Source organism: Cardiocondyla obscurior, linkage group LG21, assembly GCF_019399895.1.
Source record: "Cardiocondyla obscurior isolate alpha-2009 linkage group LG21, Cobs3.1, whole genome shotgun sequence".
NCBI classification, from domain to species: domain Eukaryota; kingdom Metazoa; phylum Arthropoda; class Insecta; order Hymenoptera; family Formicidae; genus Cardiocondyla; species Cardiocondyla obscurior.
The window spans coordinates 2,752,767-2,780,254 of NC_091884.1; the positions used below are offsets into that span (position 1 = coordinate 2,752,767).

Below are 27,488 nucleotides of genomic sequence, written 5' to 3' on the forward strand. Positions count from 1 at the left end.
AAAAACACTTCACAAATTTTTTTAGGAAAGAAAATGTGGTTTATTGATTGAATAAAGAATATACAAAAAAATAATAAAAAAATAAGAATAATGGAGATGTAGAAAGTTAGTTCAATATTAATGGTTTGCCGGTTCTGCGACGCACAAGCAAACCTTTTCAATTGCAGTTTACGTATGAAACGAACAGTTATATTATTTGCTAAGCAGCACGAACTATCCGTATTGAGAATCGGAAGGCAACTAACTACTGGAGAGAAGGCTTGCGATATCTGCTTGCCCTGCCTTTGTTCATAAGGACGACCGTATAGTGTTACGGGAAGGCCCAGTTTCTCTGAAGATTAAACTTATCAGTTGGTCTACGTGACCGGATATTCAGTTATAAATTTCTTATACTAATAAGTAACAAAAGAAAAAAGCAAAGTTTCCAAACGCACGAAACCTTTCAACGCACAAGCATCGCATTACATTTCTTGATATTTTCTTATTTCTTAACATTCCGCCCGCCTCGTTCTCGCTGTGAACAAACATTTGCTTACGCTAGCATGTTTATGTTTCGGTTGCATTAGAACCATGATTTATTTCATTCTCAGCAAACAATGGGACGATTTTAACTACGGGTCGCGTATAAGTGGTTGTTGCAGTTTTAACGGTTACCACGCGAACTTGACCGTCGGCTCCAGGGTGAATAGCAATAATACGCCCAAGGGGCCATTTCGAAGGTGCAGTGCCTTCCCCACGAATTAAACATAGAGTATTAATTTTTAAGTTTTTCATCGCAACAGGCCATTTATTTCTTACATTAAGCGTCGGAATATATTCATTGGACCATCGTTGCCAAAAGTGGTCACGCATTTTTTGAATGAGTTGCCATCGCTTTAGCCGATTCTCAGGTATCTCTTGTAATGAAGGTTCGGGTACAGCATTTAGAGGTTGCCCTATTAAGAAATGACCCGGCGTAAGTGCTTCAAAATCTTCGGGGTCATCGGAGATCGGAAGCAAGGGTCTCGAGTTTAAACATGCTTCTACCTGCGTCAAGAAAGTTGCTAATTCTTCATACGTCAGTGTTGCTTTACCGATTACCCGATGAATATGGAATTTTGCAGATTTTACCGCGGCTTCCCAGAGGCCCCCAAAGTGGGGTGCACTGGGGGGATTGAAATGCCAAAGAACCCCTTTATTGGTTAGATTATTTTTAATCAATGAATCATGTGTTATTTGTTTTATAAAATTTCTAAGTTGCGCATCTGCCCCTATAAAATTTGTGCCGCGATCACTATAAAGATGGGCACATAATCCGCGTCTAGAAGTGAATCGCCTAAAGGCCGCTAGAAATGCTTCAGTTGTATAATCTGAAACGGCTTCTATGTGAACGGCTCTGGTAGAAAAACAAACGAAAATGGCAATAAAGCCTTTATAGGCTCTTTGGCCTCTGCCCTTTGAGGTTCGCATCATAATTGGTCCAGCATAATCTAGACCTGTATTAAAAAACGGTGGTAACGGAGAAGTTCTCGCATGAGGCAAACTTCCCATAAGCGGGAAACATGCTGTTCCTTTCCAACGTATACATTTGGCGCATTTGTGTATGAATGATTTAACAATTTGGCGTCCGCCTAAGATCCAATATCTTTGTCTTATTGTAGCTAAGGTTAACTGCACCCCGCCGTGCAGTGTCATACGATGGCACTTATCAATTACTAATTTCGCAAAATATGAATCCTTGCTGAGAATGATCGGATGCTTTTGATTATAATTAATAGGCGAGTGTTGCAATCGGCCACCTACTCGAAGTATTTCATTTTTGTCAAGAAATGGATTTAATTTATATAATGCACTTTGTCGTAATAATGTCTGTTTATTTTTAATAGCCTTAATTTCTTTAGAAAAAAATGTATCTTGTGAATGCTTAATCCAAAGATTTTTTGCACTCTCAAGTTCGCTTAGTTCGAGATCTTGATCTCGATTTCTATGTTCTCGTAATCTTGTGGGCCAGCGACGGCACCAAGCAGTAATATGCAATAATCGTGTTAGCGAAGAAAATTGCAATAGCATTTCATTTTCCTGGTTTTTGTTTTCAACTATATGTACCCTAGCAGGTCGTTCCTCCTCATGCGTTCGAGGAATTTCTTGATGAAATAATCTCGCATTTAATTCATCGTATGGTGATAACCAAGCTGGCCCGGTCCACCACAGCGGGTGGCCTGCTAATTCCGATGGAGAAATTCCTCGCGACGCACAATCGGCCGGGTTTTCGTTACCGGACACGTGTTTCCACTGAGCATCAGGTAATGTCTCTTGTATCTCAGTCACTCTATTAGCTACATATGTTGACCAGCGCGAAGAATGACCCCGAATCCAAGCCAAAGTAACCGTAGAGTCGGACCATAAATAAACTCTATTAATTTTAAATTTTGCAGCAAGTTTTATTTTGTTTACTAAACGCACTAATAGAGCGGCGGCATTTAATTCTAATCGCGGTAAAAAAATAGTTTTTAAAGGAGCAACTTTAGTTTTTGATTGCAAAAGCGAAATTTTGGAAAAGTGAAAGTCATCATATTCGTCCGGACTAGTCCACGTTACTCGTAAATAAACAACCGCAGCAATGGCTCTCTCGGAAGCATCTGAAAACCCGTGGATTTCTATACTACAATTTGAGGCAAGACTATTTATCCAGCGGGGCAAGGCAATTTTCTGCAGTTCAGGGAGTTCTGCTTGAAATTTTAACCAAAATTCTTGCTCCTCTTTCGGCAGGGGCTCATCCCAATCTAAATTTTTTAGCCATAATGATTGAATAAAAATTTTCGCGCGAATGATAACCGGTGCTAGCCACCCAAGCGGATCAAACAGTTGTGCAATTTCTGATAGAATTTTTCTTTTTGAGTATATTTTTTCTGCAATTATGTGGATATGAAAGGCAAACGTATCCGTTCTAGGATTCCATTGCATTCCTAAAATCGGATGTCCCTCGACGGATTGCCAAACGACAGGCTGGTTTTGATGTTCTGTTTTGGGAATTATGTCCTCTATTAATTTCGAGCTAGCAGCCCATTTTTTTAACGGAAAACCGCCCGCCATGCAAATTGCAACTAGATCTTTTATTAAAGCGCGTATTCCGTTTACGGAACTTGCTCCGGTAAGGATATCGTCCATATAAGTTTCCGATTGCAACACGGAAGCGCCTATAGGATATTTTTCTTTTTCATCCTCCGCGAGTTGTTGCAATACTCGCAGGGCTACAAATGGTGCACAAGCAAGCCCATAAGTTAAAGTGTTTAACTGATAGTCGTTTACATTCTCAGCAGGGTCATAACGCCAGACAATACGCTGCATTTTTTTGTCCGCGTCGTCAACCAAGATTTGTCTGTACATTTTTTCTATATCCGCTACTATCGCAAACCGATGTCGGCGCCAATTGGTTATTATAGCAGGCAATTCTGGCAGCAAATTTTTACCCGTCAGCAAAACTTGATTTAAACTTATATTTTGTGCCATCCGGGCTGATCCGTTAAAAACTACGCGTATCTTAGTTTTTTCCTCGGCTGATTTGATTACGCAATGATGTGGCAAATAGCAGCACACTTCGTCCGTCGGCGCGGGTGAAGTTACTTTAGTCATATGCTCAAGCTGATGATATTCTGTCATAAATTCATTATATAATTTACGAATCTGCGGTTGTTTGCTTAATCGTTTTTCCAGAGCTTGAAGCATTTTAACAGCTATTGAGCGAGAATTTTTAAAATTTGGAACCGCGTCCTTGCTTAAAAACGGCAATCGAATTATATAACGTCCTGTCTCATTGCGGCGATGAGTTTCTACAAAATGTTTTTCGCACTCAATTTCTTCTGCAGTTAAGGCCGGAAGAGACAATTTTATTTCCTCCTGCTGCCAAAATTGCTTAACTAAATCGGACAAATCTATTCCCGTGGTGCATTTATGCACGGTTACGCCCTTGCCTGTTGACTCACCGCCCGCCGTTCCGGAAAGTACCCATCCCAACGCGGTTTTTATTGCAATCGGAGCGTTTATATCTCCTTTACGAATTTCTTCTTCAAGGATAATAGCATATACTTCCGCACCTAAGATCAATTCAATATTAAAGGAAGCTCGAAAATCTGGATCTGCTAGCTCTAATCCGCTTAAATGCTGCGATTCGCTGAACATATTTTCTAGACTAACCCCTGAGGCGGTGAGTCGAGACAAAATTAATGCTGTAATTTGTAATGAAAACGGAGTTTTTGTTCCGGATTCTATCTTAAATATTACTTTACCACGAGCATGCATATTTATTATTCCACCAATTCCAAAAATAGGCGTTGAATCCGAAACTCGCGGGAGTTTTAATTTTTGCATTAAAGATTCAGAAGCAAGCGAGACTTCCGAACCCGGATCAATTAGCGCACGCACGGTGTGTTTTTTACCAAATTTGTCCGTAACGAAAACCCTGGCAGTCGCAAGCAAAACTCGTTTTCGCTCTACGAGATTACGCAAGTGGAGAGCCACTGCTCCTTCAGCGCTGGTTCCGGCTGGTTTTTCGGCTGTTTCCGAGTATTTCGACGGCGCCGTCCCGGTGTTGATGTTCCTGCTGCTGGATGCGTTGAACTCCTCTGAGGCTCGATGCTCGATGGCTCTGGGTCCGGTGGTACGACGCTCTGCGGCGGAGGCATTGACTCCAGTTCGCATACTTCCGGTTGAACAGGCCTCATGGATTGTTGAATGATGTCTGTCTTTACAATAGTAGCAGCTTCTGGTAGAAGGACACAGATTGATTCGATGATTTCCGAAGCAGTTGAAACACAAGCGATGCTCAATCGCGAATTCTTTACGCGCATTAGGCCCTTTTTTTTGAAATTCCGGGCAGCCCAGAATATAATGTTGTCCGTGGCACAAAAAACACGTGTTCGGCTTACCTCCGCTCTGTAACGGAGCTGGGTTAGAAACAAGTGCTCGCGTAGCCCGAAATCCAGTTGTAGTTTTAGACGATAAATCACGTCCCGTCGGCTGGATCGCTTCCAAAGTTCGGAGACGGTTTTCCATAAACAGTCTCAATTCCTCATAGCATGGAGGATCTGTGGTATTTCCAATAACCGATTCCCACTCCTTACGTGTATAAGAATCGAAAAGCTCAATTATTCGATGCACAAATAAATCGTTTTCTGCTACAGGCCTCTGGATTCCTTCTAATGCAGCAACGGTCTGCAGCATTCCATTAAAAATCTTTCGCAATTCAAATGCACTCTCTCCTTTCATTTTCGGCAAATTTGAAAAGGAGGTAAGCACGGAGCGCACAAGCAAACGCTTATTTTCGTAATGTTCCTGAAGCATGGTCCACACTCGTTCGTAATTTCCTGCAGTCGTCGGAATGTTTTGTGTTAATTGTTCCGCTTCCCCCTTAAGACTGCTTCTTAAGTAATGAAACTTCTGTATTTCTTGCAATGAACTGTCAGCTCCCACCATTGACTGGAAAAGATCTTTAAAATTCGGCCAATCCTCAAAGCGTCCCGAGAAGGTAGGCAATTGCAATCTTGGTAGTTGGCTTCGAAGGGGCTCCGAACTGCGCGGAGATTCCGGTGTCTTTGAAGATCCTGCTGAGGGCGACAATGTTAGCATCATTTCTTCCAAAGTAGCCCGCTGATTGTAATAAACCTCTTCCACGATTGCATAATAATCTTTAGTAATATAGGCATGAGTTTTCACTTGTTCCCAATATTCTTCTCTTAATTGATCATGAGCCTTTTCGAATTTCGCCCAATTGGTATCCAGTTGGTTGATTCTAATTTCTATCGCACTGGTTGTTATCTTTGCTGATCCCAGCTTACGCAAGTTGTCTACGGCTCTTGCAATACAGCCGTGCAACTCCTGTTGGTTGTTAATTAACGTATCGTGATTCTGACTCATCGTAACGAACTTGTCGCAAACTTGAACAGTATAAATTTCACACTGATTTACACTATCCGGCTCGAAGGACCAAAAAATGTTTGAGTTTTCAAAAACACTTTACAAATTTTTTTAGGAAAGAAAATGTGGTTTATTGATTGAATAAAGAATATACAAAAAAATTGTAACGATGCCCCCGGAATGAGCATCGTTCCCGGTGAAGAACGGACGAGACGACCATCCTCTCGGCCAGGCAAGGGAGCGCGGGGGGCTCCCGAAGAAACCGATCATCGAAATACGTAATTATAACGAGTACCGCGGAACGCGCCAAGTCCCGCGGAACAAGCGTATCCGAGCGGCCCCGAACTCATCCGAGCGAGCGCGACGCGCACGGTACCGCGGAATACCGCGGCCGGCGCCGCGAACAAGGATACCCCCGGATGTCGCCTTGTGCGAGATAAAAAGCCGAACTCGGGGAAGTCGCGCACCGTTCTCGTGCCGTTCGCTTCGCAGCGAACATCCGAACCGAACCGACTCCTGGAGCAAGCAAACCAACGGGGTGGAGCGAACTCCGTCTCGGTCAGGAACTCCTGACGCTTGCACCGCAGAGGAATCTTCCTGCCGAAAGCGACTTAGACTTGTACGACCGGCTCGTGGGGTGAAGCGCACTTCGCCTCCTTCGAGCGATCTCGATCCCGGATCGACAGTCAGCTTGCCTAGGCGAAAAATATCCATTCGCACCGTTGCACAAAACCGGGGTGGAGAGATCTCCGCCTCGGCCGAGTACTCTCGGCTACTGCAACACCGAACAGGTGCTCCATCCTCCCCGCTGTCCGAATACCGCGTTCGCGCCGCGATCTAAGCGTTAGGTCGATCACCGCGTCTCGCGCCGCGTGCATAGATCAGGCCCCGCCCAGGCCCGCGACTCGGGGAAATATTCGCGCCGCTCACCCCACGCTCCGATTAGGGCGTTATCTAGGCGGCTGCCGAAAACCTGTAACGGCCCGCCCGTCATAGATCCGCGTATCGATTACCACCGTACCGATCAAGCGCATACTCGCGCCAATTAACGCGTCATCGTGAATCTATTGTTAAATTCGTGTTCGTCCGGCGACGTCTCAATCACGCGTTCGTCATAATTGGCTTAAATGTATTTCTGTTTTATTAATTGAATAAAGCATCAATTAATTGTTACATAAACCACGTCTCGTGCATTCTCGGACCTCTCAATTCAACTCGCGAATCCTGTCCGCCCGGCGAGCACGTCCGGGCACTCTCGCTTGCAAGATATTCGCGGCCAGGAATTACGGTCGTTTCAAAATAATAAAAAAATAAGAATAATGGAGATGTAGAAAGTTAGTTCAATATTAATGGTTTGCCGGTTCTGCGACGCACAAGCAAACCTTTTCAATTGCAGTTTACGTATGAAACGAACAGTTATATTATTTGCTAAGCAGCACGAACTATCCGTATTGAGAATCGGAAGGCAACTAACTACTGGAGAGAAGGCTTGCGATATCTGCTTGCCCTGCCTTTGTTCATAAGGACGACCGTATAGTGTTACGGGAAGGCCCAGTTTCTCTGAAGATTAAACTTATCAGTTGGTCTACGTGACCGGATATTCAGTTATAAATTTCTTATACTAATAAGTAACAAAAGAAAAAAGCAAAGTTTCCAAACGCACGAAACCTTTCAACGCACAAGCATCGCATTACATTTCTTGATATTTTCTTATTTCTTAACACTCGCAAAAAAAAAAAAAATTACTAAAAAAACCCAAAATAAAACAATTAAAGGTGTTATTAATTTCCAACAAAATAATCTAATTCCTATCAAACTTATTAGTTTTTAACATTAATACAAACATTAAAATTACGACGCTTCGTAAACACGAAACTCCGCCGATTTCAACTTTATGGTGAAACAATCTAAAACTTTTCAATAGAACTCTTTAGGGTGGGAACAGAACTTCTCTCAAAATTTTGAAAATCGTGAAAAAAAATTTGGGGTAAATTTTGGGGGCTGTAACTTTTAAGGGGTGGGTCGGAGCGCGAAATGCTATAGGGCTCATTTGTAGAACTCTTTGGGGGAGGGGGGGGGCAGAACTCTTTTTAGAACTTCAAAATTTGCAAAAAAATTTGCAAAAAAAATATTCTGGTAACTTTTAGGGGGCTGTAACTTTTAAGGGGTGAGTAGAAGCGCGAAATGCTATAGGACTTATTTGTAGAACTCTTGGAGGGGGAACAGAACTCTTTTTAGAACTTCAAAATTTGCAAAAAAAAATTCGCGAAAAAAATATTCTGGTAACTTTTGAGGGGTTGTAACTTTTAAGGGGTGGGTCGGAGCGCCACACGACCTAATGCTTTTCGATAGTACTCTTTAGGGTGGGAACAGAACTCACTTCAAAACTGCGAAAATCGCTAAAAAAATAATAATGGAACTTTTCTTTTTAATTTTGGTTTTAATTAATTTTAAGAGCAGAACTTTTTCTAAAAACTATCAGGATTTCTAACTCTTCGAAAAGAGTTCAGAATTCCTCTTTTTTTAACAAAAATCGAGAAATGGGGTGGGGCGTGAAGTTGGCTTCCCCGTTATAGAAATGGTGTTTTATTTAGTTTAAAGGGCAGAACTCCTTTTAAAAATTATCAGGAACTCTAGAACTCTTTGAAACAAGTTCAGAATTCCCTTTTTTTTTCAAAAATTTAAATGTGGGGGCCAACTTCACCGACGTAATTATATATCCATTGAAAAACAATGTGCAGATTTTCTTATAAAACTACTAGCTAAGAATAAATTAAAAACTCTGTTATTCGATATAGGTTTAATATAAATGTAAATTAATAAAAAAAAAATAAAACACTTGAATAGTGGAAGTGTTAAGAATATAAAAAAAAGATTTGCGTGTCTTTTTAATATACATTTTTTATTATTGTCTTGCGGCCCAGAAATATCTTAGGATTTCAATGTTAGAGATAAGACATGTACGTGCAGATCATATGTATTTGCAACTAGGGCCACTGCCTCACTCGCATTCGGACAGTGAATAAAGAAGCATCTTATGTACAATTAACTGTGGTTTATTAACTCTTCATTATTATTATTACAATTACTATCCACGGGCAAATTTCAACAATTTTGAAATTATTTCGAGATTTTTTTGGTCGATTAGCTTTCTCGTCTACCAGATTTAAATGTTGATAATGTTTGGGCATACATAATTCAACAATAGAAACCAAGAATGGAGAAGACAACAGTTTGATATGTTTCAATTAATTATTAGATAACATTTATAAACTTTGTAAAATAGTATATGACTCTGTTCTAAATTTCCAATACCTATCCACAGTGTTTATATTTGATATTTTGTTTCAGACACCCCGTATGATAAATTTTAGTGTAATAAAATATTTCATTTATGTTGTACTCACAATAAAATGTAAACATATTTTTTATTATTTAATATCACATTGTATTGCTTTTTTTTAATTTGTTGTATCTTTAAATTAAATTATATAACATTAGAAAATGTTTTTTTATCACAAGAATGTGACGCATTTAAAAATTGAACCAAGATTAATACATATGTTGTAATATTTCCTGTTATCTAAAAGTAAAGCAAAAGAAATAAACCATATATATTTTATTACAAAAATTTAATTAAATTAATTACTTACTATTGTAATAAGCGTCGCGTCCACTGTAATATTATTTACTAAAAATGAATTTTTGCAATGCAATATTTGTAAAGAAAAGAGCTGCAACTGCAATGAAGTAATTATAAGAAAAAAAACAAAATTGAAGAATATAATTATATTTTAGTGAATTTAATTTTATGTAAATTATATTATGAAAGTAATATATAAAGTATTTCAAGGGCTCAATTGCCTGCATAATAAAAATAGATGAAATAAACAAGAAAACTATATCGTTTTGTGTTAATTATTCACACATAAATATTAAAAAATTTATATAACAGAATCAGAGCACGCTGATAGAAGCAATCGACTTTCTAGATTCTAGAATCTAGAAAAATAGCCTGTTCCACTAATAAATTTTTGGCCAACGATGGCGAGTCTGAAGAGCTCATAAAAAATGTTTCGCTTCTTCTTATCGTGCGCTATACTGTCGTATTGTCTGCTTACTGTCACAAAATGGTTGGTTGAGTGGGTCATTCTATTATTTTAGCGTATTGATCACTTTTTTTGTGACGCTCCCATTCGTTCTGTTATAAAAAATTTTTTAAACTTACTTATATTTAGACTATTAATACAAATAATGCAAAACAATATAGAAGTTTATTTTATTAATCTTTATCATCACACGAGCGAGAACCGTAGACACACTTTATAATTAAATTTACATTTTACCTCATTTTTAATTTGTTTATTATTAACACTATTAAGTATATCATGAATAATTGTGTTAATTTTTTGGGCTTTATTTTTGCCGCTTTCACAAGCCCACACAAGTAGTATTATATTTATACCATAATATCCTATTGTTGTTAAAAGCAAGATGAAAAAATTAAAATCAAAATTAATCAGTATTCCATCCTGCCAATGCACTATAGACATATACATTTGAAAAGCGATGTTACAAAAAGACATGACTATAATAGCAAGGATTTGTAAACCAAAAACTGTGTTTAATGTTTTCACAGCATTAGTTATCATCAAATGCCATTTTTTCAGGATTTTTAATTCAGATAAGAAAAATTGATTTCTATGTATGTGGCAAATCACTCTAAGCTTACATGATTTTCTGTTACTTGTTATGGAAATTTGCATGTGCTCTAAAGTTTCATTGATGTTCTCGAAGCACGCTTTTAATACACAAACACAATTTATATAAAACATATTTATCTCAAATACCACCACATAAAAATACATTCCTAGTATTTTACGTGAGATTGTCAAATAATTAAGTTCAAACTCATGTATATCTCCATGAAGTTCATAAATAATTGTTTGCATTATTAATACGGTAATACCAATTATATCTTTGAAATGAATTAATTTAGACATCCTTTGATATGATTCTAATGACAATTTTGAAGAAATTATTAACATAGTTTGTAACAAATACATTCGTGATGTACTCAAAATATGCGTGGTAATTAACATAAAATTGCTAAACATATTATAAGAAATATACTCAAGATTTTTAGTTAAACTTCCCAAAGTAATTTTAGAAATGATAAAGTGATAAATAACGGCCACATTAAATGCACAGCAAATGCAAACAATTACGGTTGACAGTATATATTGTGGTTTCGAAATTTCAAAGATTGAAGAATTTATCTCGTATGGAAATATTCCAAGAATACGACAAAACGCAAAGCAAGGGTACATTAAGGATATAAAATCCGTAGCGTTAAATAATTTCCATCTATTCCACATTTTGTTTTCTATATATTGTTACACTTTTAAATTTCATAAACCTAACAAAAAAATTTTTTTAATATTAAATATTATAATTTGCAATTTATACATAATTCACAGTTAGAATATTTAATACAATACTTTATAATTGACAAAAAAAATTGCTAGAATTATTTTCCAAATACAAATCTGTCTTTTCACAACAAATGTATAAATTAACAAGAACTTTACTTGTTATTAACAATAAAATTCACACTAAATACATTTAAATTTAAGACCATGAAAATGCTGCGTCAAGTAGAAGGACAAAGTACCTTTGTTAGTCGCGAAGTAACCATGGCATCCTTTGATCGATATTTGTCGCTAAAACTAAATTACATTAAATGATGTACTTTATGTAATAGATTATGTAACATATACAAATTATATATAAATAAAATTACTGCTACATATGACACACAAACTATAAATTTTGCATTATTTTATAAATTTGTGATTTAAAAACGTGTATTAATAACATTTAAATAATATTTAAATAAAAAACCAGAATGCTCGGTATAAGTGTAATAAAACAATACAGTAGTGTCCTGTGCTAAGTGTACGTGCAACATGATTGACCTATACTTTTAAGTGAGCCGTTCAGGTAATACAAATTGAGAGATTTGGATTTCAATAATTACAAATTCTATATTTGTAATATGATTTTGAGTTGGAATGTATTGGTGGGTTCTGAACAACTTTGATCTTGGCCCCTGGGCAATATTCCAAAAATCGGTCTTTGATTGCGATTCTACAAATAAAACAATAAACCGATAATTCGTGGAAAATGTAAAATACGATATTTTAATCTTTGTCGGTCGCTGCGGCGGCTTGAAGGAAGGGAGGAATTTAATATGATTGTTAAAAGCCGCGCGGGCGGCAATTCGCAGAAAATTGGCATACGCTCTGTCGGGAAAGTCAGCTAATTGTACAATGCCGCACGAATGCGCGATTGGTTAAAGCGCACAGGCACTGTGCGGCTATTGGTAGTTGGCCGTAGCGCGATCGGCAATTGGGCCCCGGAGTTCGTCGGCGCGCCGCGATTGGCTAAGTGCTGTCGTTCGCGCGTTTGTTGCAGGCAGTCGCGCGGTTGGTAATGCGACGAGCACTGTTCGATCTAACAGAGGAAAGTCGCGCTCAACGGAACACCAATTTTATTCAAACTCGCAGAGATTGAAGATTGGTGTTCCTATGTTAATGTGGTAAAGCTATTCGATGCGCTTCTCTAAAATATCAAAGAAAATCGAATTTAAACATTTGCGATGTGTTGAAGTACCGAGAAGTTAGACTTATTTTCGAAGCAGCGTAGTAGCCCAGCGCGGATGGCTCTGGTCCAGTAAGCGCAGGATCACTGATTTGAGTCACGCCTATGTAATTTTTTTTTAAATTTATTTTTACATGTCTGTAAAAAAATTAACAATTATATACTTTATTTAATTATTATTCTATTTTATAAAAAGAAAAAATAAAAATATTAGGTTAACATATTTTTTTAATAAAAGTATTTATTTAATTAGTTTACAAACAATACATGCATATGTGTGTATATATATACAGGGTGTCCCATTTTAAGTATGCACCCCAAATAACTTCCTTATTTTTGGTTTCAGAGAAAAATGTTTTAGACAAAAGTTATTTGGTTTGAAAGGGGACAACCGATGGTAATCTCGTCTTTGACTTTGAGGTCGAATTTGTAGGTCATTTAAAGGTCAACTTTAAAATTTTAAATAGAAACCTTAATTTTTTATTGCAGATTTTTTTCTTCATCAAAAAGTAAGTAACTTCTGTCTGAAACATTTTTCCGAAAAATGTCATGTTATTTCCTCAAAATACTTTTTAGTTAGGTATGCCTGCAATCCAAACTGTGACTATCTCTGTAACAAATTGGATCAATCTCGGAGTGCAACTTGTCTTGTAAGTGTTTACTGATTGTTAGTGTCAATTTTTAGCACAGATTAATGTTAAGCATACGAACAAATAACTAAAACTTCTAACACTTGTCAGTCATTACAGGCATACCTAACCGATTAGTACAAACAACAGACGGATATTGCATCCATTGACTTTTTCTTGGTAAGACAAGAACTTTCAATATTTTGTCAAGTCTTCTTCTTCTTTAAATTATGGCTGGTTATCTACCAAATGAAATTGTGGATATGATCCGCATTTTGGGTGAGGCCAGAAATAATTACTCACAAGGGGATTATCAGGCCGTGCCCCCGGGATTTAGTTGAACAAAATATATGTTGTTTGGCGTCCCTTCCCGAAACACGCGGTACAAGAACTCTTGCCAATGCCCATTAGTTTACGAGAAAAAAAATTATTGCAATATTGATGGTGTAATCTACTGAAACAATAAGCCTAACTTCCAACAGTTAGCGTGGTCGTGCGTTGAAGGCGCACGGCTAGTACGCTGGAGGTCTCGAGTTCGAGACCAGCTTCTTGAATTTTGTGGTAAGGGCATATGCCTCGCCACTAAAAGGGCGAACACCCGCTCTAGACGACCGACGCCGTCTCCGAGGGAATCCGGGCGGACACCAGCCCGGACAACACCGAACGCGCCACGCGAAGTTTGTCGGACGACCACCGGTCCGACGATGGCGCGCGCCGCCGAGGTAAGAGTGGGAGTTCCCCCACTCTCATCTCGGCGGCTATATAAGCCGAACTCGCGGCAGAGAAAATACCTTGTCTGGATCCGATCTTCGACCCGAACACATCCTCCAGCTCCTAAGGCTTCGGGCGTTCCCGAAGCCTCTTGCATACTCTCCGACTCGGCTGCTCCCGAGTCGTCCCCGGGCGCTCCCGGTGAGAGTCTTTCGCTGTCTTGGGCGCTTCCAAGGCAGAGTATAAACTCAGGTTCCTGGAAACCTTAAGCGCTCCCGAGGCTCCACCATCGAGGCGACCGGATCCTCTAGACGAGCGCTCCCGCCTAGGCTCCGGATCTACCGTACGGCATTCAGCCGACGACACTGCCGCAGTCGGGCGCTCTCGACTGCCGCCGACTCCAGGGCAGTGATGGGAATTTTAACTCCGAGCAACATCGATGTTGCTGGAGTGGGGGATCACGCACACACGCCGGCGTCCTGTCGGTGAGCGCGCTTTGCTCGGTTTTCAGAAGAGAACAGATATATATATGTTCCGTCTTCGTCGCACCGAGGCAGCTACGATTCGTAGGCGACGAGTCGTAGCCTTCGAGTTACGGTGACTAAGACGAGTGCTCGCATCGTGCGAGCCGCGTGAATCGCGAGCACCAAGATGCATGTTTTTTTACAGGCTGTATGTTAGAATATGATGTGGTCTTCCGCACTACCCAGGAGGTGCCACTTACAGTGCGTTAGGTTTTTTAACGTGGACCTTCGCCAGTAGCCATATCATACCACATTTCTGAATTGTCCAACACGCAAAGTGTCCGACAAACTTAATATTAAATTGTTAATAAATAAACTGTCCAACACGCAAAGTGTCCGACAAACTTAATATTAAATTGATAAAAAAAAAAAACTGTCCAACATACAAAGTGTCCGACAAAACTGTCCAATACGCAAAGTATCCGACAAATTTAATTTTAAATTGATAATAAATAAACTGTCCAACACGCAAAGTGTCCGACAAATTTAATTTTAAATTAATAATAAGTAAACTGTCTAACACGCAAAGTGTCCGACAAACTTAATATTGAATTGATAATTATTAAACTTCTTTTTTTCATAAATAAATTATTTATAGCATTGTAGACGAGGAAGGACCAGCCATGTCACAATCATCTGCAGTATATAATGTTATATGACTTTCTTGTTTTTTATGACATGTAGAATATAATTTGTCTGTTGACATTAAAGATAAATGCTCTTCATTGATGTTAATATTTAGAGCGGTTTCCTTTCTCGCTTTTAATGCTGACTTAAACACGTATAAAGCATTTACGTTTGCAGGTGCAAGTTTGTTTCGTTTTTTAGTTTTTATATCTGGTAAAAAGGAAAAGATTCTTTCGGAATCGGCATTTGAATTTGGCAATGATCTAACAGCATTCAAGACAGACTTCAAATTAGGATATCGATGACTTTTTAAAATTTTTTTCCACAATTCATCAAACTCTAATATTGCTAACAAATCTTTATCTGATTCTGAAAAATCTTCGTACAATGCAAACCACTCTTTCTTCAAATTTTTTTCATCAAAGCCTCCAAAGGTGCTCACGATATAAGAGACATCACGAAATGAACTTTCTCTATTACTATCGCGTAAAGCCGTATTAAATTCAAAAACTTTTAATTTTGATAAAAAGGCATCACGTATTGGTAGCCTTTTGCAAATGTCTTGTGCAGCTGTTACGTAAAATTGCAAACAATCTCGTCGAATGTTTGCAACAACGTCTGCATGTCCTTCCGTAATTAAATTATTTAGATATATTCGACATTCTTCTTCTAAATATATTTCATTTATTGAAATTTGATTTTCTGTTTTATCAAACTCTGGCATATCAATTTCTTTTAAACTGCTTAATAGCTCAGGTTTTAAGAAATTTCTACAAATGCCACATAAAAATTCTAAAGATTTTCTGTTTAATACTTGGATTCTTGTTTCTAGGCTTTGGAAAAAGAGATTAAAATGATACAAAATATGTTTTAAAAATAATAGGTAAGCTTTTGTATCAGGTTTTTGCATTATAGAAAGTATATATTCTCCAGATTTTGTTTTTTTATTTACTACTATTTCAGTTAAAAACAGAAATAGAGTATTCCAGTACTCAAGAAGTCGTTCAATACTTGAATACCGAGAAAGCCATCGTGTATCTGACAACTTAAAAATTTTGTGGTTTGTTTCCTGAAAACTTATAGCAAATTCTTCAAAAATAGCCGAACGTTTCGGACTACTGTTGATAAAAGTTGCTACTTTTTTAACAAATTCTTCGCAATGTTCTGGAATTTTACTACATGCATTATGTGCAATTAAAGCTGCGGAATGGCACGAGCATGAAAATGTTAATAATTTATGACAAAACTTTTGAAGTTTTGTTTTAAAAGATGAATATTTGCCCACCATAACATGTGCATTGTCGCATGACATAGCAATTATATTTTGAAATGGAATTTGCAATTTCCACATTTCATTTAAAAATGCATCAAATAATTTTTCTGCGCTGCTATTTTTTGCGTCAATATTTATTAGTTTTACTAATTGCGAACGACTATCTAACATTTCAGGATCAACATACCGCACAAGAAACGTCATCCATTTCTGATTCGAAATGTCTGATGTTTCATCTACAAAAATTGAAAATTTATTATTTTGTAATATGTCAACTACACGATTTGTTTCTATCGGACATAAAACGTTGGAAATAATTCCTTTACATTTTTTTCGATTCATTGTCATGCCTTTTATTATTTTAGAATCTTTTCCTATTTCTTTAAACAATGTTAGAATATCTTGTGCCGTTTCGAATAAAATATTTTTTTCAGTAATAAATGCAGCATATCGAATTTCTGCTGCCTTCTTTTCATCATCAAACGGCACAAGTGATTCCACGTTCATATTTTTGTCACACATATCATTTATATCTTTTTTTTTTCTATTTTCATTGTTAATAATATTGTTACGCCCGGTATACGGAGCAGCGTGAAGCTGCCGGCTCGCTCCGAAGTCTCGGTTCCCCGTTGCCAGGGGAACGAAGATTATTATTATTTGTTAAATGACAGTTCTGCCCATGTCTTGAATGGGTGCAGACGTGTTACTGCTTGCATGCTCTTTATTAAATCGTTCCTGTTTATTTTTACAAATCGTGTCTCTTTCTTTCGCGGAGCTCAGGCGCCGCGAGTGTGTGTGTGTGTGAGAGTGTGAGAGACGCGAACGCGGAGACGTTCGCCGACCCGTTCCCGGCGTAACAATATGTACTTCGGATTCTGCATGACGATAAATATTCGATAATTTAGCCGCCATATATATTTCACAAAATGCACAAAAACATAATTTTTTATTATGTAATACTTCGCGCAACCATGGTTTAAATATTTCAATATCTAACCATTGTTGTCGGAATGTTTGCCGTGCCCCGAAACTAATATTTTTCTCGTTTGCGTCATTATTTGTTTCAAAATCGGTTTCATTAATTTTCTCATTATGACACGCAGAATCCGCATGTCGTGATACACATGTATTGCACGAAAAATCTTTTTTACAAATAATACAATGATATAAACTATCATCTGAGGGAACTTTTCGTATCCAAGATTTATAGCGATCATCAGAAAGCCAAGCTTCAACAAAGCTTCGCTTAGCTTTCTTTTTCAATAAATCGCACATTTCAATGTTTTATATATTATAAATATTAGATACGAAAAAATAAAAAATAAATTGAAAAGACTTACAATCTGTTGCAGCTTTCTATAATAATTATTTCTCACAAAAACTATTACAACTGAGCAAATAAACTGTCAATATATACTAATTTAACTGTAGAAGTACTTTCAGTATATATAATAATTTTTTATTTATCGTTTCTGCTCGCGGTCACGAAGCGCTCGTAGCTTAGGGCAAAACAAATGTATTGTATATAATCGCTCACAAAGTTATAAACGAGCAGTAGACGTCTAAAAGCGAGTAAAGATGAGCGAAAATCCTCGTAAGTAATATACATGTTTTTTTTTTTTGTAATTCAGTATCTATTTTCAAGTTTTCAAAAATATTGTAAAATTAATACTTTTTTCATTTTTTAGAAAATAGTGCATTAGAGCGGCTCGTAGCCGTAGAGCACCAAATAACTGCTCTATTAGAGCATCACAAGCAGTTGCAGTATCAACTGCAACTGCAACAACAGTCGCTGCCGCATCCGCAGCCGCAGCAGCCGCAGCAGCCGCAGCAGCCGCAGCAGCCGCAGCAGCCGCAGCAGCCGCAGCAGCCGCAGCAGCCGCAGCAGCCGCAGCAGCCGCAGCAGCAGCAGCAGCAGCAGCAGCAGCAGGAGCAGCAGCCGCAGTCGCAGCAGAAGCAGCAAAGTAATAACAATATTTAAATTTATATTTATTATTTATATTTAGTATATACTTATTTTTTTATTTATACATTTTAGAAAAACGAAAAAAAGGTTACGCGGCCAGACGTTCGCGAGGAACCTTTTGGAGAGGCGGTGTAAGAGGCCGAGGCGGTGGACGAGGCCGGGGCGGTAGACGAGGCCGGGGCGGCATGCGAGGCCGAGGCGGCATGCGAGACCGGGGCGGCATGCGAGACCGGGGCGGCATGCGAGACCGGGACGGCATGCGAGGCCGAGGCGGCCCAAAAATATATCAATTTTTTTTTAATTAAATAATTTAAAATTAAAATAAAAATTTAAATAATTAATATTGCCGCTCTTCTTTTTCATTTACTCCCGTAAAAAATGATTCTTCCTACATATAGTATACGCATTCTGTCGGACACTTTGCGTGTTAGACAGTTTATTAATAATTAATATTAAGTTTGTCGGACACTTTGCGTATTGGACAATTCAGAAATGTGGTATGATATGGCTACTGGCGCAGGTCCACGTTAAAAAACCTAACGCACTGTAAGTGGCACCTCCTGGGTAGTGCGGAAGACCACATCATATTCTAATATACAGCCTGTAAAAAAACATGCATCTTGGTGCCCGCGATTCACGCGGCTCGCACGATGCGAGCACTCGTCTTAGTCACCGTAACTCGAAGGCTACGACTCGTAGCCTACGAGTTGTAGCTGCCTGGGTGCGACGAAGACGGAACATATATATATCTGTTCTCATCTGAAAGCCGAGCGAAGCCGAGCGAGGCCGAACGAAGCGCGCTCACCGACAGGACGCTGGCGTGTGTGCGTGGTTCTCCACTTCAGCAACATCGATGTTGCTCGGAGCTAAAATTCCCATCACTGCTCCAGGGCACTTCGTGCCGAATACGATCCTTCGGACGGGCGCTCCCGTCCGGCACCGGATTCGCTGCGCGACAGCTAGTCGCCGACATCGCCGCGGTCGGGCGCTTCCGACCGCTGCTCTCCGAGTTATCCCAGCCAACCTTCGGTTCTCTTGGACGGGCGCTCCTGTCCATGCCTAGAACCCACTGCGCGGCACTTAGCCGCCGACACCGCCGCAGTTGGGCCCTTCCGACTGCCGCGCACATCCCGGGCACTTCGTGCTCACGCGATTCCCCGGACGGGCGCTCCCGTCCGGCACCGAATCCGCCGCGCAACAGTCAGTCGCCGGCATCGCCGCGGTCGGGCGCTCCCGACCGCTGCTCCTCAGGTCCGCCCGAACAACCTCGTCTTTTCCGACGGGCGCTCCCGTCGGCCCAGGCCGCAACTAGAACTTGACCCATCGCGCTCCACCGAGTCCGCGCGAACCCTGGCTCCGGCGAGCCTTAATCTGGCAAAGACTACGCGACACCGAAAAGTCGCGATCGTTACAATTTTTTTTTTCTTTATACAGAGTGTATCACTTCATGTGTTGAATATTTCGCGAGTAGGTAGGTCTTGGGAAGAGAAATCGATAAGTCTTATACGATTTTGCTTAATTTTTATTTGTAAGCGTGTATAAAAACTGAGCTTTATAAAAATTGAGAATTATACGAAAACGCCGCGGAGATGGTACGCGGTCGTGGCCGGTTTGAAATTATGCGAACAGGCGGGTGGTAGTCCTTCGTATTCGAACCACGCGGCGGCACGCGGTGAGCACGTGTTCGCCTTGTGAGATCCGCACTGAATTTAGGATGAGTTTCACTGATTTCGATCTTGAGTCGAGAGTTTAATGATTGTTTTAGAGTTCGCACTGAGTCGAAACTGCAAGCACAATTGTATGAATTATGAAGCCAATACGCTGCGAAGTCTTGTGAGTCACTGAGCACGAGGTTCAACACGCCTCGTGCTGCAGGATGATATCTTCTAGTCGGTTCTTCGTGTTTTGCACACGGCGAAGATGCGCTGGTTGAGTTGCACTGTAGACAAAAACTTGAGTTCTCTGATGAGTCAATCGATGAGTAATCTTCCTAGAGTTGAACAATGGACTTCGTTGCACACGAGACGATGCTAGGCACAGTTGAGTGAAAACTGAGAGACTCGAGCCGGCAACGCCTTCGAGAATCGGAGGCAAAATATCGAACGACAGATCGATATCGATCCGTCGCCGGCGATCGGCCACGAGGTGCTGCCCCCGCGGCGGTGACAAAACTAATTTCCTTATTCAAATCTTTTAACAAAGTGAAATAAAAATTTATGAAAATTTTCGCGAGTGGGAGCGTACCTTTAAGAAGGAGTTAACGTTGCAAGTATAAGCCTGACCCACGCTATTTGAAAGACGATGAGAAACGCACGAGCGAGACAAGGCGGCGGCAAGAACGACGTGCGAGCGAGACGAGGCGACAATGCGTGTGTGAAGCAAGCTGACGATGTGCGACGAAGCGAGGCGAACGACGACGCACGAGCGAGACGAGACACCAATGTTAACGATACGGGTAAAGTTACCAATTTAAAATTAAACAATTACACGGCGTAAATATGACTATCTTTTCCTCACCATTTATTGAGGTAGATAGTATGGCGCGTTTTTTTAGAGTGGTTTCCCCAGTAGGTCTAATCCACTGCAACAACTCAATGCAACAATTGTTCGAAGTGCTTCTCTTGTGCTTGTAGGCAAAGTTCGGCTCTCCGAACAATTTGTTGCGTTGCACGTTGTGCCATATCGGGCGTCACTGTATCGAAGGCCGCTATAATTGCAGCTCGAACCTCCTTCACAGTACCTTCAGGCACGTGTTCGACTTGAGCTTTTATATGGCCCCAAACAAATTACGTTCAGATCCGGCGAACGTGCTGGCCAGGTAATGGGACCACCGCGACCCATCCAACGCTCCGCGAAACGATTATTCAATAAATGTTGTGCGTTGCGCAAAAAATGCGGCGGAGCACCGTTCTGCTGGTAAATTAATTTTAGCCTTGTGCAAAGCGGCAGGTGCTCTAAAAGCGGCGGAAAGGTTATTTTCCAAAAAATAAGCATAACGCTCCCCATTTAAACGCGGAGATAAAAAGTACGGCCCGATCTAAAAGTAACAAAAGTAGGGAATAAACACGGGTTCTAATCCATGGGGCAATAAGCGGGACGCGGGGACGGGGGAAGGATCTACAGCAAGAGGAGCGCAGGGAGGGGAAATCTCACAGGCGTAGAGACAAACGAGTCCCCCCTCTTTTTCTCTGATGTCTCTACGCCAGTGAGATTCCACCTCCGTGCGCTCCTCTTGCTGTAGATTCTTTCCCCCGTCCCCGCGCTTCGCTCATTGCCCCAAGAATTAAAACTCACGTGTTAGCGAAAATCTTACGCACCGCCCATTTTCGCACACCGACCATTTTTTATTACGCACCGGCTATTTTTACGCATCCGAGAATCCGCGCATTGTCCCCGAAAATTGAATAAAAAATTTAAAAATATAAAATTTTGCTCACCAATTAGTTGGGCCGCTTTCGTTTGACGGACGGTAGGTCGTCGTCGATAAACGCAAAGCGCCTCGTATGACCGCACAAATGTAGACGCTTATCTACAATGTACGCCCCGTTGTCGCCAACGCTTGGTGTCCTGTCGACGACAACCTCGTCGACTTTTTTTGTTCGGACGTAGTCGTGCAACCGGTCGCCTTGATAAACGTCCAGCAACGCGACGTTATTCTTCTTATGCGTGTTACACCACAAACCGCCCGAACTGAAAGCGTTTTTCGCTCCTATTTCGCGATTAAAGACGTGATGAATAACGGAATTACACTTGTCCATCACGCGACTCGTTTTGTTCACGACTGGCAGCTATGAGCTCGTCGCATAATCGTGATGTACAAAAATACTTATGCGAAAAAAACAAATGCATTTTTCTTTAATGCCCCATTCAATGGTTAGACTACACTCAGGTGACGAGACCATAATACCGAGAAATTAAAATGCAAACGTAGCAAGATCAGGAAACGGCGAAAATCTTATTTCATTAAGAACAGCGGCGCATACATTCGGCAAAGATAATAAAATAAAAAATTTTTTTAATATTACTTTATTACATATTTTATATATTTACATTTAAACACTATTTACAGAAAAGATAAAATATAATTTTTTACTACATTTTTTTAACGCTGTATTTATTAAGAAAAAATACATAAGAATTAAATTTTTAATAAACATTAATATATTTTTTACGCTAAAGACAAGTGCTAACAGTTCACAATCAATAAATTGGTTTTTATCAAATAAACTGCTAGCACGTATTGCACCTACAACATTAGATTGGTTCTTTACAGCTGAAGCGATGTTTGCGAATTGTACATACTTGGCATCAATTTGATTGAGAACTGCAGTCATTCTATCAAAAGTTATTGTGATGCAGTCATCGAGAGTAAGCATCTTGTGATACGTTGATTCAGTCATTAATATATGCACGTTTTGGATTCCAATCGCAGAAGATCTAAATTATTCATGGTATAGAGTCGAGCTGATACTAAACCGAGGTGTACAAAATCTTACGGATTTCTGAATTTATTATGAAGAAGATTCAGAATGTTTTCCTGGTATTCACAAAGAGACTTCCAAGCTTCGAGAGATAATACAATTTCATGTCCTCGATTGTCCCCGATAGCGATCTCAACATAACTTTGCGGGCCAACGTTCACACCAATTTCCAGATATTTATAACTGGTGGCTGTAAGCGCATAACGTCTGCTTAACTAGCGTGTAGCGCGCTGTTTGGTTGAGGTGCTGTAAAAAGTTTTTTATATAAAAATTAAAAAAATTTTGTGCAAAATTAATACTCACACATTATTTGAATATGATGCTGATAATGATGATGTGCTAGCTACAGCTGAAACGTAGAAGTCCATTTTTGTATGCAGTGTCTTCAGCGTGAACGAATATGACTAATGCTGTAGTTTAATTTTGACTTCGAATTTATACACAAGCCCCCCACTATAATTGCAATCATTATTAATATAAAATGCATTAATCAGCAAGATTGATTTTTATCGACAATGTTCTGTCTATGTATTATATGCAACTCATATGGGGCATATATAACATGGAAATATTGTATACGTTGGAAGTCTGCAATTGGTGCATGATCTTCCACATAATGCACCGAAAATATCTATTTCATGTTTGACAATAGATTGCATTGTTTCACCATCATTTAAATTAATCATGCATGATGTACATAGCACAGTATTTCCAATTAACGAGCAATAATAAAAAGTTATCATACAATGTCTGGTTTGCCCATTAAGTGCACGAATTCGCGGTGAATTTAATGTCACACATATGCAATCTTCGAGGTCCTCACTTTGATCACTCACATAGTCACTGTCATCAGACAATGTGGAATTATCATCATCGTCGTCAGATAAATCTAAGTCCATTAATACATTTTGGCCTTCGTCTTGTTCTTCTTCATCAGATAAGTCAATAATTACGTTTAAATCAACCATTTTTTATATAAAAAATATTTTTTAATTGTGGCTTACGTTTAGGTGAACAATTAATATACATATATGCGTGAAAAAAACTCGGCGGTTTTTATATTAGCTATACATCGCCGGTGGGTGGGATTATAATTTTGTGAGAACAGCGGCGGCGGCGAATAAGCGCTAAAAGTCGCATGCGTAAAAGCCAATAAGATTATTTTACTGTAGTGAGATCAATGGATATGTATAAAATATGCAAATTATGCATTTATAAGTTCAAAGCACTGTACAAGAAGAATGAAGGTAATGCATCAGGTGACAAATGTTTGCTAATTCATTGTAAGCGCTAAAACGTTGCATATGCAATTTGCAAAAGCTAATAAGTTCGATGCACTGTGAGAGAAGAATAAAAGTGATGGATTCGATGAATAAAATGGTAACTGAATCTATCATATAATACCACACATAGTGGTAATTTGATCCATCATTTCGTAGAAATTATACTTAACTCATTGCAAAGTTAATAAGTTCGATGCACTGAGAGAAGAATAAAAGTGATGCATCCAGTGAATAAAAATGATAATTTGATCGATTGCATGTAAATGGTAACTTGATCCATCATTTCGTAGAAATTATAAGTTTGATGAACTCCATGATCTCTGAAATCTGCATATTCTCATTTCGTAGAAATTATAAGTTTAATGAATTCCACGATCTTTGAAATCAGCACATTTGTTTGATGCACTGCAAGATTCTTAGAATATATAAGATGAATGTAAAATTATGCATTAGGTGAAAAAATGAGAAATTTTAATGCGTTATAAAAATGGCGACAAATGTTTAAAAAATATAAACTTAGCAGTTACGTGAAACAATTAAAATAAAAATATTGTTGTGAATGTATAGTAATATGTAATTGTCGCAATGAAATCATTGAACTTGCTAAAATGTAAACTCAGCATTTTTATTATGTGATGCAGTGAAACAACGTATATAAAAGTATGGGCGAGTGCATGAGTTTAATCATTAGTCATACATAAATCTTGGGAGTAATAATGGATCAGTTAGAGCAAGAGCTGGTGGCACAAGCAGATCAATTAAATTCAAGTAATGAATTTTGTGTATGGCAGCAACAATGTGAGGAATATATTGAGTCGCTGGAAGAACAAAATCGAAATAAACGCCCAAGATTATCCGTCGGCGCTCAAAATTTAATTGTTGCACGTATTGCCCGTATTAAAAGTTTAATAGATTCAACGCAACGGCGTTTCGTTCACGAAGGTGCTGGATATAATTCATGTAAGGCGGGACTTCGATGGTGTAAGATTGACACTGCTTTTAAAAGTCGCATATTAACTGGTGCAGTAGTCAATTCAAAATATATTGAACCTCAACAGTTTCTTAAAGATGCTCGAGACATTGTGCTCGAACATGTGCAAAATGTTATGCATGAACATCGTAATGTGAAAATAAATACTGTGTTTAATGGTGAATTTGTGGCAGGTGCAAAAACCTCAAATAAATGTGTATGTACGAGAAATTGTGAACTTTTTCAAACAAGTAATTTACAAGAATGGTATAACTCACATGTCATTGAGCTCATTCTTGCATCTTTAGATGAGTTTCAAGAACGTGATAGCGGTGAGGCGTTATCGCGCATACAAAATTTAATCGTAAATGTAAATAAATACAATCCATTGCATGCTGGGTGTTATATTAAATTACCTCGAGAAATTGAAAAGAAACGAGCAATAATCAATGTGAAATCTACAGATAATGCTTGTTTTGCATGGGCAGTTGTAGCCGCTCTACATCCAGCTAACGCGCATACTGAACGATTAACATCGTATCCGCATTATACAACAGTATTAAATCTTCAAGGTATTGAATTTCCAGTAACTTTAATACAAATAAAGAAATTTGAGAACTTAAATAATATTTCAATTAATGTATATGGTATTGAAAATAAGCAAATTTTACCATTACAACTCGCTGATAAAAAGAGGGAAAGGCATATACATTTGTTATATACACAAGAATGCAATGCTATTGGACATTTTTTTCTGATAAAAAATTTATCTCGCCTCATCAGTTCACAGCTAAGACGAACAACAAAAAATACTTTTGCGACCGGTAAATATCAACATAATTTTATGTTATAACATTTTACATTATTTAATGGTATATTAATATACTTTTATTATTTTTAGATGTCTACACTATTTTGGTACCAATGAAAGATTGGAAACCCACAGTGCAGACTGAAAAAATTAATAATTGTGCAATTATACTACCAAGTGAAGATGACAAATGGCTAAGTTTTAGTAATTATAATAGGAAGAAACGGATGCCATTTGTTGTATACGCCGATCTCGAATGTACTCTGGAAAAGACGAATGTTAATCCTACAACATCTACATATGTGCAGAATCATCATAAGGTATTTAGTATAGGGTACTATGTATGCTGTTCATATGTCGACTCTTTATCAATGAATCGATTTCATCGTGATAATAACTGCGTCGCATGGTTTGCTAAAGAACTTAGAAATTTAGCCCACAATGTAAAGATGTTTTTATCTAATCCTAAACCAATGATAGGTTTTACACAGGACAAGCGAGAAGAATTTAAAAAAGCTAAACATTGTCACATATGTAAAAAGCCGTTTGCAATCGATGATACGCGAGTGCGTGATCACTGTCATTTAACCGGTCGATACAGAGGACCTGCACATCAAGATTGTAATATAAATTATATGGATTCAAATTGTATTCCCATAGTTTTCCACAATTCATCAGGTTATGATGCACATTTTATTATTAAAGAAATAGCTACAGCTTATGAGGAAAGTGTAGAGTTACTTCCTATCACAAAAGAAAAATATATATCGTTTACAAAAAATGTTGAAAGCACTAATGATGATAGAAATAATTGCATAAAATTACGATTTATTGACTCAATCAAGTTTTTAAATACCAGTTTAGAAAAATTAGCTTCTTTTCTAGGTAAAGATAAATTACGAGTGTCGCGGCGCAAATTTTCTAATTTAATTAATGAAAATTTTGATTTGTTTACACGTAAAGGTATCTTCCCCTATGAATACATTGATTCTGTTGAAAAGTTGGAAGATTCATATTTACCACCGCGAGAATCGTTTTATAGTTCATTGACAGATGAAATAGTATCTGAGAGTGATTATGCACACGCTGTTGATATCTGGCAGCGGTTCTCAATTAAAACGCTTGGCGAGTATAGTGATTTATATTTAAAAACCGATGTTTTGTTGTTTACTGATATATTTGTGAATTTTCGAGACAGCTGCATATTGAGTTATAAATTTGATCCAGCGTATTATTACACTCTACCAGGTTTTACGTGGGACGCGATGTTAAAACATACAGATATTAAATTCGAACTTCTTATTGATGTTGGCATGGTTATGTTCATTGAACGTGGTATACGTGGGGGCTTAAGCCAATGCTCTAGTAGATATGCTTGCGCCAATAATAAATATATGCAATCACATGATTCAACGAAGCCATCAACGTATTTGATGTATTATGATATTAATAATTTATATGGGTGGGCAATGTGTTAACCACTACCATATGCTGAATTTCAATGGATTGACAGCTTCCACTTTCAATGTGATGAGCGTTCCATTAGATTCGTCAGATGGTTACATTCTCGAGGTTGATTTAGAGTATCCGCAACATTTGCATGATGCGCACATTGGCTTACCGGTCTGCCCAACGCGTGATAAGCCGCCTGGCAAGCG

At 38.7% G+C, this 27,488-nt stretch overlaps 3 protein-coding genes and 1 pseudogene across 3 annotated transcripts; 1 reads left to right on the forward strand and 3 right to left on the reverse strand.

Moving 5' to 3' along the window:
- Positions 1-546: 546 nt before the first annotated feature.
- LOC139110534 (uncharacterized) lies at positions 547-5,892 on the reverse strand. Its single transcript, XM_070670367.1, has one exon. The coding sequence runs from the start codon at positions 5,890-5,892 to the stop codon at positions 547-549; it is 5,346 nt and encodes a 1,781-aa protein (XP_070526468.1).
- A 9,119-nt stretch (positions 5,893-15,011) lies between these two features.
- LOC139110535 (protein FAM200A-like) lies at positions 15,012-16,826 on the reverse strand. Its single transcript, XM_070670368.1, has one exon. It carries the CDS (start codon positions 16,824-16,826, stop codon positions 15,012-15,014), a length of 1,815 nt encoding a protein of 604 aa, XP_070526469.1.
- Positions 16,827-17,897: 1,071 nt separating this feature from the next.
- On the forward strand, positions 17,898-18,300 carry LOC139110536 (uncharacterized). Its single transcript, XM_070670369.1, has 2 exons — positions 17,898-17,913; positions 18,008-18,300. The coding sequence occupies exons 1-2, from the start codon at positions 17,898-17,900 to the stop codon at positions 18,298-18,300; spliced, it is 309 nt and encodes a 102-aa protein (XP_070526470.1).
- Positions 18,301-21,725: 3,425 nt separating this feature from the next.
- Positions 21,726-23,734, reverse strand: LOC139110537 (uncharacterized; annotated as a pseudogene).
- Between the last annotated feature and the right edge of the window lie 3,754 nt (positions 23,735-27,488).

What these genes read in the sequence shown, in the direction of transcription:
- LOC139110534 (XM_070670367.1), bottom strand. Translation starts at nt 5,892, where the DNA reads ATGAGTCAGAATCACGATACGTTAATTAACAACCAACAGGAGTTGCAC.
- LOC139110535 (XM_070670368.1), bottom strand. Translation starts at nt 16,826, where the DNA reads ATGAACGTGGAATCACTTGTGCCGTTTGATGATGAAAAGAAGGCAGCA.